This window comes from Stegostoma tigrinum, chromosome 37 (assembly GCF_030684315.1).
Source record: "Stegostoma tigrinum isolate sSteTig4 chromosome 37, sSteTig4.hap1, whole genome shotgun sequence".
NCBI lineage: Eukaryota > Metazoa > Chordata > Chondrichthyes > Orectolobiformes > Stegostomatidae > Stegostoma > Stegostoma tigrinum.
This window is the reverse complement of record NC_081390.1, coordinates 16,157,576-16,172,457: the sequence shown is the minus strand read 5'-3', so window position 1 is coordinate 16,172,457 and position 14,882 is coordinate 16,157,576. Positions and strand designations below refer to the sequence as shown.

The 14,882-nt window shown below is 38.3% G+C and overlaps 1 protein-coding gene across 16 annotated transcripts in view; it reads left to right on the top strand.

Annotated features, from left to right (window-relative positions):
* The window catches only part of dlg5a (discs, large homolog 5a (Drosophila)), a 218,062-nt gene that overhangs the window by 115,923 nt on the left and 87,257 nt on the right, over nt 1–14,882 (top strand). For 9 of the 16 annotated variants that reach the window (XM_048563370.2, XM_048563369.2, XM_048563362.2 and 6 more), the window contains 3 exons: nt 1,388–1,618; nt 8,161–8,360; nt 9,816–9,941. In XM_048563370.2, the coding sequence (XP_048419327.1) occupies nt 1,388–1,618; nt 8,161–8,360; nt 9,816–9,941 (557 nt within the window). The remainder of the gene's footprint in view (nt 1–1,387; nt 1,619–8,160; nt 8,361–9,815; nt 9,942–14,882) is intronic. The other 7 variants (XM_048563377.2, XM_048563376.2, XM_048563374.2 and 4 more) reach the window with 3 other exon arrangements.

Below are 14,882 nucleotides of genomic sequence, written 5' to 3'. Positions count from 1 at the left end.
AATCAATGTGCAGACCCAACGAGTTCTTCAAATACCTGAGTGGAATAAATCAATCAGCAAGCTCTGGAGCTTCACTGCTCCTGCTGTGTCTTAAATCCCCAGGCACCGTTGCTAATGCTGATTTATCCTTTAATGATTATAGATTTCCTACACTGTTGAAGCCGGCCGTTCAGCCCATCAAGTTTACATCAGCCCTCCAAACAGCATTCCACCCAGACCCATTTCCATACCCTATCCCTGTAACTCTGCATTTCCTAAAGTTTATTTACCCAGCAAGCACACCCCTGGACACAATGAGCAATTTAGCATGCCAATCCACCTAACCTGCACATCTTTGCACATGCAGCATGATCCAGCCTAATTATCTGTAGTTATGGAATAGATTCCTTTTTTTGTCTTTGGTGGCAGAAGACATGCGGCAGGCATGCTTGGCTAAATTTCATGATGCAGGGTGTTGTGATGCACTTTATTTCACAGGAGGTTACAATGGAGCGTGTTATTATTTTGTATCATTTTTAGACTGCAATGGTTGTGCAATTCTGAAGAGTAGTCATTGTTCGTTGAAAACCCAGCAAGTGATTTGAACAGTTCTACTGTAATAAAATGAAATTACTTATTTGATTGATATATTTTTAAAATTTAAGCCTTTGAATGACTCTATCCAGAATTTTGAAATGTAGTGCTGACTGATCAGAAAGTAAGCATTAAAATTCTGTTCAAATTGCATGTATTTTTTAAAGTAAAGCAAGAGATGGTGCAATGATAAGTCCTCTGAATAGCCTGTCCTATGCAGCCAAAATAAAATGGAATGTGCTGTTCTTGGTGTTGACTGTTGTGTTGCCAGAAAAAACTGAGGCAAGGCTTATAAATTTCTTTCAACTACTAGCAGTCAAACTTGTTGTATGTAAGCTTGCAAGCACATTGTTTGCCTGGCTTCTCAACCAGAGTTTGAACACTCAAGCGGAAGATGTGAAATTGAAGGTGATTAATTTTTTGATAAGATGGAAGCAGCAAAAGGATCCAAAGCAAAACAAGGTCATCAGGATGAAAGAGGAACAAAAAAAAACAGTTTTGCCAATCATCGCAGTAGTTGGACATTTAAATGATTTATGTATTTTAGTGTTTTCTGGCATTAGATGCTCAAGTACCCAAGTCTTGTGTTGATGCATGTTTTGCTTGAGAGGGTAGAAAGAATTGATATGAAGTATCCTTCAATTTATATAAACAACTAAATCAACGAAAACAAATGTTATAGAATTGTTGCAGAGTACAACTTCTGAAAGTACAACTGTATTTTCTTTCAAAGTGGGAGCAACATGCAAGACAGAATTTTTACTGTGCTGGATGAAAATAGTGATGTGACTTGTGTGTTGCAACTAAATTTCAGGAGCTTCATTCTGCGCTGGTAGAACGAGATCATGCTCTCTGTGAAAGGAATGAACTGCTGGAGAAGTACTGCCATGAAGTGAAGGACAAAGCAGAAGCTCAAAAGGAGCTTGATCAGGCTTGTAAGGATATTGAGACTGTGAAAGAAGAGAGAGATGTTGCTAGGAAGGAAAGAACAGAAGCTATCATCCAGAGAGATCAGTTGCTGCGGGAATACTACCAGGCCCGACAGGTGAATTTTGCCCTTGTATGGAGTTGTTTCATTGCTATTTATTATACATTTCTTTTTAATTCTGTGAGTACCCCATTGCCTTTTTGTACAGATTTTTAAAAACTAGATTATTTCAAATGTTAACTTTTTAAAAGAAGAACTTCAACTCTGACAAATCACAAAATACTTAAAGTATCACTGGTTTCTTAGAATTGGAACTTGCCTTTCAAAAATATGAAAATGCTATAGCTGAACAAGAATAATGGCTATCACTACTGACTTTTTCATTGTGCTCCAATCTTCTCAGAGTGTTAGAGAGCTCCTGACTGTCAACTGTTTGATGAAAGGGCCAGCTAATGGTACTACAGGCATGCTACTCAGTTTAGTCAGAACTGTTGGCATAAAAAGCGTCAAAAAATGTTGTTCTATCTGGGCTAAAAATGAACTGATGGGTAGTTTGTCCTTATTATACTGGAAGTGGCACAAGTGAATAATGAAAGCATGCAGCCAACATTCTCTTTTCCTTGGTTGAATTACTGTCCACTCCATGAGCATTAATGTAGTAGTTGAACTTAATAATTTTTATGAATGAAATTAGATTTTTGGTTAATGCAGGCGTTTTCATTAATGCCTAATTGGTGAAAGCAAGCCATAGCGCACATTCCCAATATGCTTGGAAACGGACTCTCACACTGATTTAAAATATTTTTGAACAATTAAATCTAAAAGTAAAGCTGCCATAGTCTCAGAGAACCATAGGGCTCTCTCATTAGAGAGAGATGACTGGTGGTCGTTTAAACTTAAGGTCACCACACTTCAGGCGAGGGACAAGGCTGAGAAGGTGGGATCCTCATGTTAACCTCATGGTAACCTCATGGAATTGAACCCATGCTGTTGGCATCACTGTGCATGATAAACCAGCCATGCAGTCAGTCAAGCAAACTGACATCCTAACAACTGGATATACAGGGTGACTGAACTGAAGCAACGGTCATTGCCCATAATCAGCTGGTGATCTTTTAATGCTGACATCGCCTGATGATTTTTTTGAGCAAATGATAGCGTATGGTTCAGAAGACTGCAGATCCAAGTTCCCACACCCAGGACCTTAAGCTTAAAATCTAGGTTGATGTTGCAATGCAAAACTGAAGGTACGTTGTTCCAAAAAGCAGATTATCTGACCATTGTCAAATTGCTGTATGTTGGACCTTTGTGTGTGAAAATGGGCTGCTGTTTTCTTCAGTAGTGACTACTTCACAAATGTTTAATTCTCTGTGAAGCATTGTATGATGTTCTGAAGTTATGAAAGGCACTGCATAAATGCAAATCATTCTTTGCACTAAATAAGCTAAATGCGTAGGAATCTATAACAAGTATCTCTCAAAACCAGCTCTCTTCCAAATTGATATAGGCCTCAATTAGAGGTGTTTGATTAGATTAGATTAGATTCCCTACAGTGTGGAAACAGGCCCTTTGGCCCAACAAGTGCACACTGCCCCTTGATGTATCCCACCCAGACCCATCCCCCTATAACCCTCTCACCCTTGAACACTACGGGCAATTTAGCATGGCCAATCCACCTAGCCTGCACATCTTTGGACTGTCGGAGGAAACTGGAGCACCCGGAGAAAACCCACGCAGACACAGGGAGAATGTGCAAACTCCGTTTGCTTTGGAAGCTTTCATGTAATTGAGAAACTCAAAACTTCCAGTGTTTACCGTACAATATTTTACTGTGAAAATACAGTGTAGAAGCAAAAAATTTCCAATTTTCCAATTACAGCAATTTGATAATATTTAAATAGGAATGTTCAATGCCAGAATTTATACACAAGAAAGCTGTGAACTTTGGTGTTGGCATGTATTGTCATCGCTTCAGGTGGATGAGGTTTGTCTGGTCATTTTGCTATTGCGTATATTTATGTTGCAGGAGTCCTCCACTATGAAAAGCCTTCTCTTCCTGAAATCCCCTTCTCTGGAACTATTGTATTAGTTAGCTTTATCATGGATGCCAGCAGCGTTATTGTTACCACATAGGTGTAACAAATCAGACTGAATCAGTCTCATTAACAATGGATATTGCAACACAGTGAAATTAAAATATTCAACGATTCTCAAAATTGCCCACTAGTTCCTAACCAAGCTTTATGAATAATTGTAAAAATATCTGATAGCAAACTTTTATGCTTAAAATGAAAGACTTAATGGTTTGCTATTAATAATGTAACGTTATTAGAACTTGGATAATCAGCTAGGCAATCTACTCAATACCTATGATCTACACCCTGTCTTCTCTAAACACCACCCTCACACTCTTACAGATGGACAGACAGATGCAGTTAAAGGACAAATTTTAAAAATACAGAATTGTAATTTGTCACTTCAACGGTTTCACAATCTGTACAAAAGAACAAAAGAGAAATATGGCCCTCCAAACCTGTGCCGATCATCGTACCTTGACTAAACTAGAAAACAAACCTTCTGCCCTTATTCAATCCATATTCCTCTATTCCCTCCCTACTCACATAATCATCCAGATGCCTCTTAAATGTCACCAATGTGCCTGCTTCCACCACCATCTCTAGCAGTGCATTCCAGGCTTCTACCTCTCTTTGCACAAAAAACTTACCTCGCACATCTCCCTTAAACTTCTGCCCTCTCACTTTGAACCTGTGCTCCCTAGTAATTAAAACTTCAATCTTGGGGAAAAAAGCCTCTGACTATCCACCCTAAGTATGCTTCTGATAATTTTGCAGACCTGTAACAGGTCTGCCGTCAGCTGCCATCTTTCATCGTCTTTATAATCTTTCCTCATTGCCAGTGCCCTCGAAACCAAGCAGCATCATGGTGAACCTTCTCAGCAATCTCTCCAAAGCTTCCACATCCTACTGGTAATGCGGCAATCAGAACTGCACAAAAAAATCCAAACAAGGGTTTTATGTAGTTGCAACATATTTTGCCAACTCTTGTACTCCATGACCTGGCCAATCAAGGCAAGCATGCCATATCCTCCTTCATGACTTAGGCCACCTGTATTGCCACTTTTAGGGAACTGTGGATCTGCACGCCCAGATCCTTCTGGATGTTAATGTTCCGAAGGGTTCTGTCATTAACTGGCAATACTTGGCTAGCCCTTCAGAAATCTTTGAACGTTGTGTGGTATTCTAGACATGTAGGATTGTCACTTTCTTGAATTACAAGCCACTGATTCATGCAAACATCATCTACAAGATGTGAGAGACTTATTTGTATCTTACAGAGTGGGGTTCCTTTCACAGAACCTTCTTTAATTCAATAACTGGTAAATTATTGGAGAGCAACCAAAACATTTCCAGCAGCAATCACAGCCATACCCAAAACCCCATCCAAACTAGTTCAATTCATGATTATTTTTTTCAACTTTCTCTTTATTTGACCGGCTGGCACTGGCCTACCTTTGATCCAAGCAGCTGCCAGTCCTTGAGCATAATACATCTGAGGTACTGAAACATTTGTAGTATTCTTAGAACAATAATCTACCTGAAATTAACTTTGCAGGCCAGTTCCTATAAACAGATGTCAGTTTTCTTTTTCTTGTTTTTTTTAAAAGCTGATGCTCAAAGTCCAAAGTTCAACTCTCAACTTCAGCTCATAGTGCTAACTAGAAATGAGGAAAATAAAATCAGTGATGGTCCCAACATTATCTTCATTAGCTGTTGTTTCTGGTTGTCTTGAAACAAAAGCCATTTTTCAAGGTTAATAAAATGTGAGGCAGGATGAACACAGCAGGCCCAGCAGCATCTCAGGAGCACAAGAGCTGACGTTTCGGGCCTAGACCCTCTCTGATGAAGGGTCTAGGCCCGAAATGTCAGCTTTTGTGCTCCTGAGATGCTGCTGGGCCTGCTGTGTTCATCCAGCCTCACATTTTATTATCTTGGATTCTCCAGCATCTGCAGTTACCATTATCTCTGATCACCATTTTTCAAGGTTGTCGTCTTTCGCCTTACGCTCCTAATAATTGTTCTCCTAAGCGAACTGCAGTGACCACCTGTCAATGCCAGATATCACCTGCAAGTTTTAAAAGATCTAATAATGTTGCCAGCTTGAATATTGGCCTGTGGTTATTTCAAAGATGACAGAATGTGACAATAGAAAATGGCATTGAGTTTTAGGAGAAGATTGGCATTCTGTGTAATTTCTGAAGAATGATGCATTTGCTGGTACTTCCATCTCTTCTTGACCCTCTCCAGAGTTCTGTACAGGACAGCTGTTACATTACAGGAAAATTATATCCATTAGATGAAGTTTCTGGTGTGAACGAATTTTCTGCGTGGTGTGCAGGAGAAGCACCCATTATGTGATAATCTTGGCCAGAACTGACTACTTCAGTCATTAACGTATGATATTGGGAGATGTTCAAGATTCACCAGTTCTGTAATTACCATATATTAGTGTAATTATTAGATTGAATCTCTCAGAGCAGCTAAAATTCTTTGATAACCAGGGCTGAGCAGTTTCTGATCTTTCTTACCAGAAGTTTGTGCTCTGCTTGTCATCCAATTTGGAAAGAGTATGAGATGCTGATTGTTGTGCTTGCATCTAGAAGTGACAGAGTCTGCACTTGCACCTGTTTGGTCGGTAGTCATTTCTAGAATAGACTCCTTTCATGTTGGACTTTTTAGACATTCATGATGTGAATAAGATACTAGCTTCTCCAAGTAGACAGGCAACCAGCACCACAGCCCACTTCCCATTTGTCTTGAACTTTCTATGAATTCAGCATTTGTATCCAATGTTGTTTTAAGCAGATGTGCAACTGCAGAGAGTGCCATAACCTAGCTTTGACTTTTGAAAATTTTCATTACTTTCTGAATGCCAGTTATTCATTCAAGATAGTTTTACTGCAGCAATTCTGTGTTGCCATGGTGGCCACTCTGAAGCCAGAATAAGTTATGCCACCTGCTGTCATTCATCATACTTAAGCTCATTCATCTGTCTAAAAGAGCACTGCATTTATTTTTCTATTAATCTTGCTCCCTGTGAAAGAAGTAGCCAAGGGCACCAAAGGTGTTGAAATTGAAGATTATGGTACACATTGACGACCTGCTGTCCTCCTGTCATAGAGAAAGGAATGGAATTAGCCACAGTTTGCAAAGAATCAGAGGCATTTCTCTCCATTAGACAGAGACATAGATAAGTGGTTACATATATCTTGAAGGGAACTGCGCCACGACTGGGAGGCAAGACAATGAGGCAGATTTTGACACACTGCCACTTGGAGAAATCCCGCAAAGTATCTATCACTTTCTATTTTTATTTCAGATTTCTGCATTTACAGGCCTTTCTTTTTAATTATCCTGCTCATCATCATCCACAGTTCAAATGATAGTATTATGAACATTTCCTTTGGGTACAAAAGTAATGTATAATTTAAAACTTGCAGAATTACATTACTCATTTATTTTAGGTAGCATTGCTTTATTATAAGAAATGAGAAACATTTTGAAACCTCAGTAAACATGAGTTCAAGTGCTGTTTTCATTCATTAAGGTCAATACTATACATAGGTTAGGTCATGCAATCTCTTGCACTGGTTAAAGAACAGTAATTTTTTTTACTAGTAATCACATTTTCGGTTGTGAACTTAACTGTTATACAGCTAGGTACTTACAGTACAAAGGTTGTCATGTTATTTTACCTGACCAGTGTTACAATTCTTCTTTAACTGAGCCAAAACTAAGACAAATACAACTGATTTTATTTTTCTTATTTTGTTGTATTTTATTACTTCTGGATCTTGCTGTATATAAATTAGCTACTGTGTTCATGAACAAAGCAGTTTTTCTCCAAAAACAAGTCATTGAATATCAAGGCTGTATATAAATGCCAGTTTTTTTTCCTGTTTCTTGCCATTTAGTCAAGAAATTTTTTAAAAATGGCATCCATATTAGTGCCCTTTGGAACTTCAGGGCCTCCCTAAACATTTGATACCCAGTGACATTGGAGAAATATTGTATTTCTGCTGTAATGTGTGTTTTGTGAATGCAAGTTGGATGTAATACGATTGATGAATGCTGGATGCTGTTTGAAAAGCGCAAACTTTCTGCTGTACAGGATAACGATTTCCTTGTAATGCGATTTTCTATGGTGATTTTCTATAGCGTGAGGTCTCACAAGAATGCAACTGTGGCGTTATAGAAAAAAAACTAGTGTAACAAGCCCAGAATGCCAAATACACTTAAATAACGCTAATTTTTGGAAAGCTTTTTATTGTATTTTTGGAAATGAAGGCAATTAATAATCATTTTATAATACTGAGTGTGGCAGTGGTCAGCAAATTAGCAAGTGCGAGCAAAGAGTAACTGAGTAAAAATATCGTGTCCTTATTAAAATAGATTACCTTTTTAATTTTAATAAATGAAACATGAACATCTGGCATGTATTCTCAGATTTGGCACTGAATAACTGTTTTCTATTTCCTAACCTATTGCTCCGTACAAATACAGTCGGAGTGTGTGTTATGCATCATAGTAATAGGATGATAGATTATTGTTAAAATTTTCAAAGCGGCACAAATTGTTTAGTGTTTGAATTTACAGAAACAAGATTCAGCTACATTGGACATGGAAAGGGCCAGTAAGGAAATCGAGATGCTTCGGAAGCAGTGTGAGGCAATGTCCCAGGAATTGAAGGAAGGCATACAGGAGGCAGAAGTAGCTAAACGTAGGCGAGACTGGGCATTCCAAGAACGAGACAAAATAGTTGCAGAAAGAGAAAGCATAAGGTAAGTGCACTTGCACATTAATTACATTCAAATTAATTAGCTTAACCTTAAAGGTCATATTTTTCTTGATTCTACTCAGAAGGTAATAATATGTTCAAGATATAGTTTTAAACACACTATCCAAAGGTCATTTATAGTACAGTTTTGGCAACGATTACTGTCCGGCACTCCATTGGGATATGACAACGGACTCAAGTTCTCACCTAGGCTCACCACCAAGCTAGTGTTTTGACCAGAGATAGTAGGAACTGCAGATGCTGGAGAATCTGAGGTGTAGAGCTGGATGAACACAGCAGGCCAAGTATCATCATAGGAGCAGGAGAGCTGACGTTTCAGGTCTAGACCCTTCTGAAGGGTTCATCCAGCTCTACATCTTGTTATCTAGTGTTTTGACCAGGGTTTTGAATTTGTTGGCTGTATTATCAAAGCAGTTTTTTTTTTGAAAAATGAAATTGGTGGAATTTTCAATCAGAAGTCTTTAACAACAGCCCCTCTGCCAATTGAAATTGGCAGCTGCCAGCAATTTCAGAATCCTACGCTGTTCTAGCATTCGTGTACTTTCATGTATGTGGTAGTGCCTGAACACAAATTTGATTTTTCCTTTTCTGACTTGATGCTTTGAGACTCGTTGTAACATCCTATACCAGCTATTAGAACAGATCAACAATTGAAATTAAGACTTTCTGGTCCTGGTGCCTCAACTTTTCACAGATTCTACCATTTAACTCTTTGCTGGGAAACAGCAAAGCTCTTTCATTCTGTGTTTTGTAGAATATATTCTGGTTATCTTGAAACAGATTTGTTCGGTGAGATAAATTTTCCTGCAGAGTATTTGTGTTTAGTCCCTATTTACTGATGTGAATATAATTAACTACCAAACAAGATTTGTAACTTTCCCTATACCATCAATAAATTTTTGTATTTTGATCATGGTTTAATATTATATAGTAGTCATGTCATTCGTTTCTAATATTTTCTTCTCTTTCTTTCTCAATTTCCTCTTTTGTCACTGCTCTGTCTTGGCAGCGCACATCCAACTTTCCAACCTTATACTCTCTTCCCAGCAATATCTCCATTTATCATAATTTGATATTACTAGTTGCCATAAATGGTCATCCAACCTCTGCTATTTTAATGGACTGTTATAGTGAAGCTACTTCTGTGTGTCCACAAGCCTTCTGTATTTTATCTGCGTCATTGCTACTTCAAACTATTAAAATAATACATTCTCCTATTTTATGAAGAAAGATTTGTGATGAAGTGACATACAGACTGAAACATGGTCTTGGGCATCAGGTTGCAAAAAAAAGTGATTTATTGTCATGATTTACCATCATTCAGACCCTAGTTTTCAATCCCGTGTAATCTAACAATTGTCTGTACCATATGGTATGATAAAATTTGTATTTTGTAAGTTTTGAATCTGTTCATTCAGAATATTTAACTTTTGTTTAGAACTTTATGTGATAACCTACGGCGGGAAAGGGACAGAGCAGTGAGTGACCTGGCTGAAGCTCTTCGGGATTTAGATGATATGATGAAACAGAAAAATGATGCTATACGTGAACTAAAGGAACTGAAGTAAGTAGTGACATCTTAAATTTTGTACTTGGTTTGATTGATGCTAGCCTGTTCCATTGATATGGAGTTGAGCAATGTAGCCTCAAGTTTCATGTTTTGATGGAAAAAAGGAAATCACAGAATTCCTACAGTGTGGCAGCAAACCATTCAGCCCATTGAGTCCACACCGACCCTCTGAAGAGCACCCACCCCGACACTGCACACCTTTGGATGGCGGGAGGAAGCCAGAGCACCCAGAGGAAACCCATGCAAAAACGTGGAGAATGTGGAAACATAATACAAACAGTCGCCCAAGGCTGGAATTGAACCTGGGTCCCTAGTGCTGTGATGCAGCAGGGCTAACCACTGAGCCACCATTTGAAGGAAGTGGAGCAACAAGTGCTTATGTTTTTAACATTTTTAAATGTTTTGCCTTGTACTATAAAGGTAATCAGCTATTAAATGTCCTGAACTAAGTCTGAATTATTTTGCAGTTGCTTCAGGATCCTTTAATCAGCATTTAAGACTAGGATACATGCTGATCTATGTTTTACAATTGAACTAACTTGTGTTGGACCTATTATAGTCAAAGTAACTTGTCTATAATGTAGGACTTGACAGGATAATTCCACTGCTTGCTCCAATTGATTTTCACACTATAACACTTATTTTTAAAGGTTAATTTTTTTTAAAAACTTAGCATAACTTTAGCTTCAAGTAACTTACAAAACTGTGCTATGGCAACTCGGCATGTACGATAAAAGCTGACCTCGCCGTGTGTGAATGAGAAAAGTATTGGGAGCACACTGCAACCCTCAAAAAAAGAAAGATTCCTCTTTAAATTATTGATTGGGAAAATAGATACAGAGTATATTAAAAGTGGACATACTAAGGCCTGCTATAAAACTGCTAACAAGTTCATATTCTGTGTTTTTGGCAATAGAAACATAGATTGTATGAACCGGTCATTGTGTACCAAAATAAAACATTGTGTTGTAAAGCACAATTCAGCTTTAAATGTGTTACAGATTATCCTCTTCAATTGTGCACGAACTATTTGATTAAGTAGAGACTTATTTGAAATAAAGCTTTTTAACTAAGTAGTCTAAAAACTAAAGAAGCAACTCGGATATAAAAGATCGGCACCTTAAGCTTTCGCTTATTTCTGTGTAATTTTACATAACTCCTAGAATTAAGACTTCAGTTACGCTCACCGCCATTTCTTTGCATGATTGGTATTTCATAATATTGCTGGTTTATTGTTTGAAATAAGTGTCTTGAAAGTAACTTTAAAATAAATTTTGGCTTCAAGGGAAAGGAGAGATTGTATTTACAAGACTGAAAAGATTTATTTTAAATACATTGGTATAATCTATGTCTGCAGGTTTTTGATTTCACGTCCTCTCTGTCTACATGCTTTGTAATTCCCTTTATAAAAAGTCTGAATGCTGGGAAGAGTTCAGTGACAACACAGGCTATGGCGTACTTCCTAAGCAACAGTTAATGTTTGTGCATAACTTGACATGGCACAGAAACAACCATTTGACCCAACCATACTGTTGTTTATGCTCCACTTGAGCCTTCACCGATCTTTTCTCATTTAATTCGACTATATCTGTTTTACCTTGGCTCATTATGTTTGTCCCTTTTCCCAAAAAGGCATCTATAGTACTAACTTCATCCCACTTCCTAATGTAGCAAGTTCCACATTCATACTGCTCCTTAAGCAAAAAAAAATTCTTCTGAATTCCTCATTGAATTTCATGGCAGCTATTGTATAATGATGGTCTTTAATTTGCTCTTATCGAAAAAAGCATTTTCATTGTTTCTATTCTATAGAAACCTTTCATAAATTCAAAGATCTCTACATGGTCACCCCCTTAGCCATGTTTATAGTAAGAAAAGATCCAACCTATAAATTATTTGATGATTGAGCATATTCATATGTTTCTGGTATCATCCTAGTAACCTCCTTGGTGCCTGTGTGATATTTTTGTGATATGGTGACCAGAAGTGCCAAATTCTGCTAATTACTCACAGACCAGAATTGCACGGGGTCTTCCCAAGGTTCAAAACAGGCTTTGCATTTCTTTCCTACTTGACAATTCTATCCTTCTAGGAATGAAGTCATTCATTTCTGGCCTTGCTAGCCTGTGATTAAACTTTTAGAGATTAATCTAATTTGTTACCCTCCTATAACAGATGTTAGACTAACTTGCCTATAGTTTTCTGCTTTATGTCTCTAATTTTTCTTGAATGAAGATTTTGCATTAGTTATTTTCCAAATTGCTAGGACTCTTCAGAATTGAAGGAATTTTGGAAGATTATAACTAAAGCATCTGATGTAAAACTAGGAATCAAGCCAGCTGGTGTTGGAGAATAAACTTTTAGGTTGATGAACTTCACTTCATCAGTAAATTGATGGAAGGTGTCATCACAATGCTATAAATAACACCTGCTCAGCAACGCCCAGTTTGGGTTCCGTAAGGGCCACTCACCTCCAGACCTTATTATAGCCTTGATTCAAAAATGGACAGAAGAGCTGAATTCCAGAGGTGAGGTGGAAGTGACAGTCCTTGACATCACAGCTGCATCCGACTGAGTGTGGAATCCAGGAGCGCTAGCAAAACTGGAATCAGTAGGTATCCAGGCAAATTCTGTGGTGGCTGAAGTCATACATGGCACATAGGAAGATGGTCATAATTGTTGGAAGTAAGTTATCTCAGCACCAGGGTAGTGTCCTAGGCTCAGCTGACTTCACCTTCTTCATCAGTGACCTTCTCCCCATCATGAGATTGCACAATGTTCAGCACCATTGCCTACTCCTCAGATACTGAAGCAGTCTGTTTCCAAATGCAGCAAGATCTAGACAGTATCCAAGCTTGGGCTGAGAGACAGCAAGTAACATTCGCGTCACTCAAATGCCAGGCAATGACCGTCTCCAGTATGAGATAACCTGAGAACTGACATTGACATTCAACGGTGTTACTAACACTGAATCCCCCAAAAATCAATATCCCTGAGGTTACCATTGACCAGAAGCAACTGGACTTTCTACATAAACACAGTGGCTACATGAGCAGGTCAGATGCTAGGAATACTGTAGTGAGTAACTCACCAACGTCTGTCTACCATCTACAAGGCATAAGCCAGGAGTGTGATGAAATACTCCCCACTTTCCTGGATGAGTGCAGTTCCAACAACTGTCAAGAAGCTTTTTACCATCCAGGGCAAAACAGTCTGTTGATGAGCATCCTCAAGTATCTACTGCCTCCGCCACCAACACTCAGTAGCAGCCGTGAGTACGATCTACCAGTTTCACTGCAGAAATTCACTAAAGTTCCTCAGACAGCACCTTCCACACCCACGACCATTTCCATCTAGAAGGACAAGGATAGTTGTGTGGGAACACCACCTTCAAGATCCTCTCCAAGCCACTCACTATCGTTATTTGGAGATCTGTTGCCATTCTTTCATTGTTGCTGGTTCAGAATTGTGCAATTCCCTCCCAAAATGGCATTGTGCATCAACCCACAGCATCCGGACTACAGCGGTTCAAGAAGGCAGCTCAGCACCACCTTCTCAAGGGCAACTGGGGAAGCTTAATAAATGCTGGCTAGCCAGAATGCCAGCATCTCTCAAATGAATAGAAAAAGTCTAATATTTTTCCCAACTCCTTTTACCCTCGATAGCAGTCTTTATTTCCTCCATCCCTTTCACTATTTGATTTTCAAACATCTTTGGAAGTCTTGCAAGTTTCCTACAATGAAGACAAGCTCAAGATACCTGTTAGTGCCTCGGTAATATCCTTGTTTTCTTTCATCAATTCCTTAGATCACTTTTGAGAATCAATAATAGCTTTTCTCTAGCAGCATTGTTTTCCTATATAAATATTTCCTGTCTGCTTTTTGAGGACTAACTAGTTTTACCTCATATTCTGCTTACTCTTTTTCTTTTATTTTGGTTATTCTTTGCTAGTTCTTATAACCTAACCAATTTTCTGATCTACTGCTAATCTTTGCAGAATTGTGCAGTGTTTCCTTGTATTAGGCACTATCTTTAACTTCTTTATTCAACTATTAATCTTTATTTAGCCTAGTTCTTCAGTTCAGTTTAATTGGCTCAGCCGTCATATCCTTGTAATTAACTTTATTTAGTTGAAAAGACCAGTCTTAGACCTCTATTTCACCGCCTTCAAATCACACATGACATTCTATCGTATGATTGCTATTTCCTAGAGGCTCAATTATCTTGAGGTTATTTAATAATTTAATTATTGCTCCATCTCAGGCCAAGAATAATCTGTCTCGTTGGCTCTGGAACATTAGCTCAAAGAAATTATCCTAAATACACTCTATGAACTCATTTCCTGCCTATGTTTGCCAATTTGATTTTCCCCAATCTGCATGTAGATTAAAGATATCTGGAATTATTGTGTATTTCTTACCTTGCCATATATTTCTTCCCCTGTACTTTATCTACAGTGTAACTACTGTTAGTGGGCCTACCATGTGAACTTTCTTCTTATTTTTACACAGACTGAGATTAAATTTTGTTTTTTGACCATTAAGGAGAGCCCTCACTGTCGTACTGATGTACTAATGATCCTTCATTTGAAAAATTACTTCAGTACCATTTCCTAGCTTCACGTCTTTTCAAAATGTTAAATACTAAATAATATTCAGTTCCCAGCTTTGGTCACCCTGTGACCATGTCTCTGTAATGATTATCAGCTCAGATATTTATTTATATCTGTCCTACCTGTTCATCCGTTTTGTTGCAAATGCAGTGTGGGGTTCAGGTGCAGAGCCTTACCTGCTGGTGTACTTGTCTCGCTCTGCTTATAATCACCCGAATCGCTGTGCTGTTTTATTACCTCATTGTCATTCTTTTATTGACCACATCTTTGCAAACATGATCCTCACCACCACCATTAGGCTTAAAGTCCTCTCCGCTGCCTTA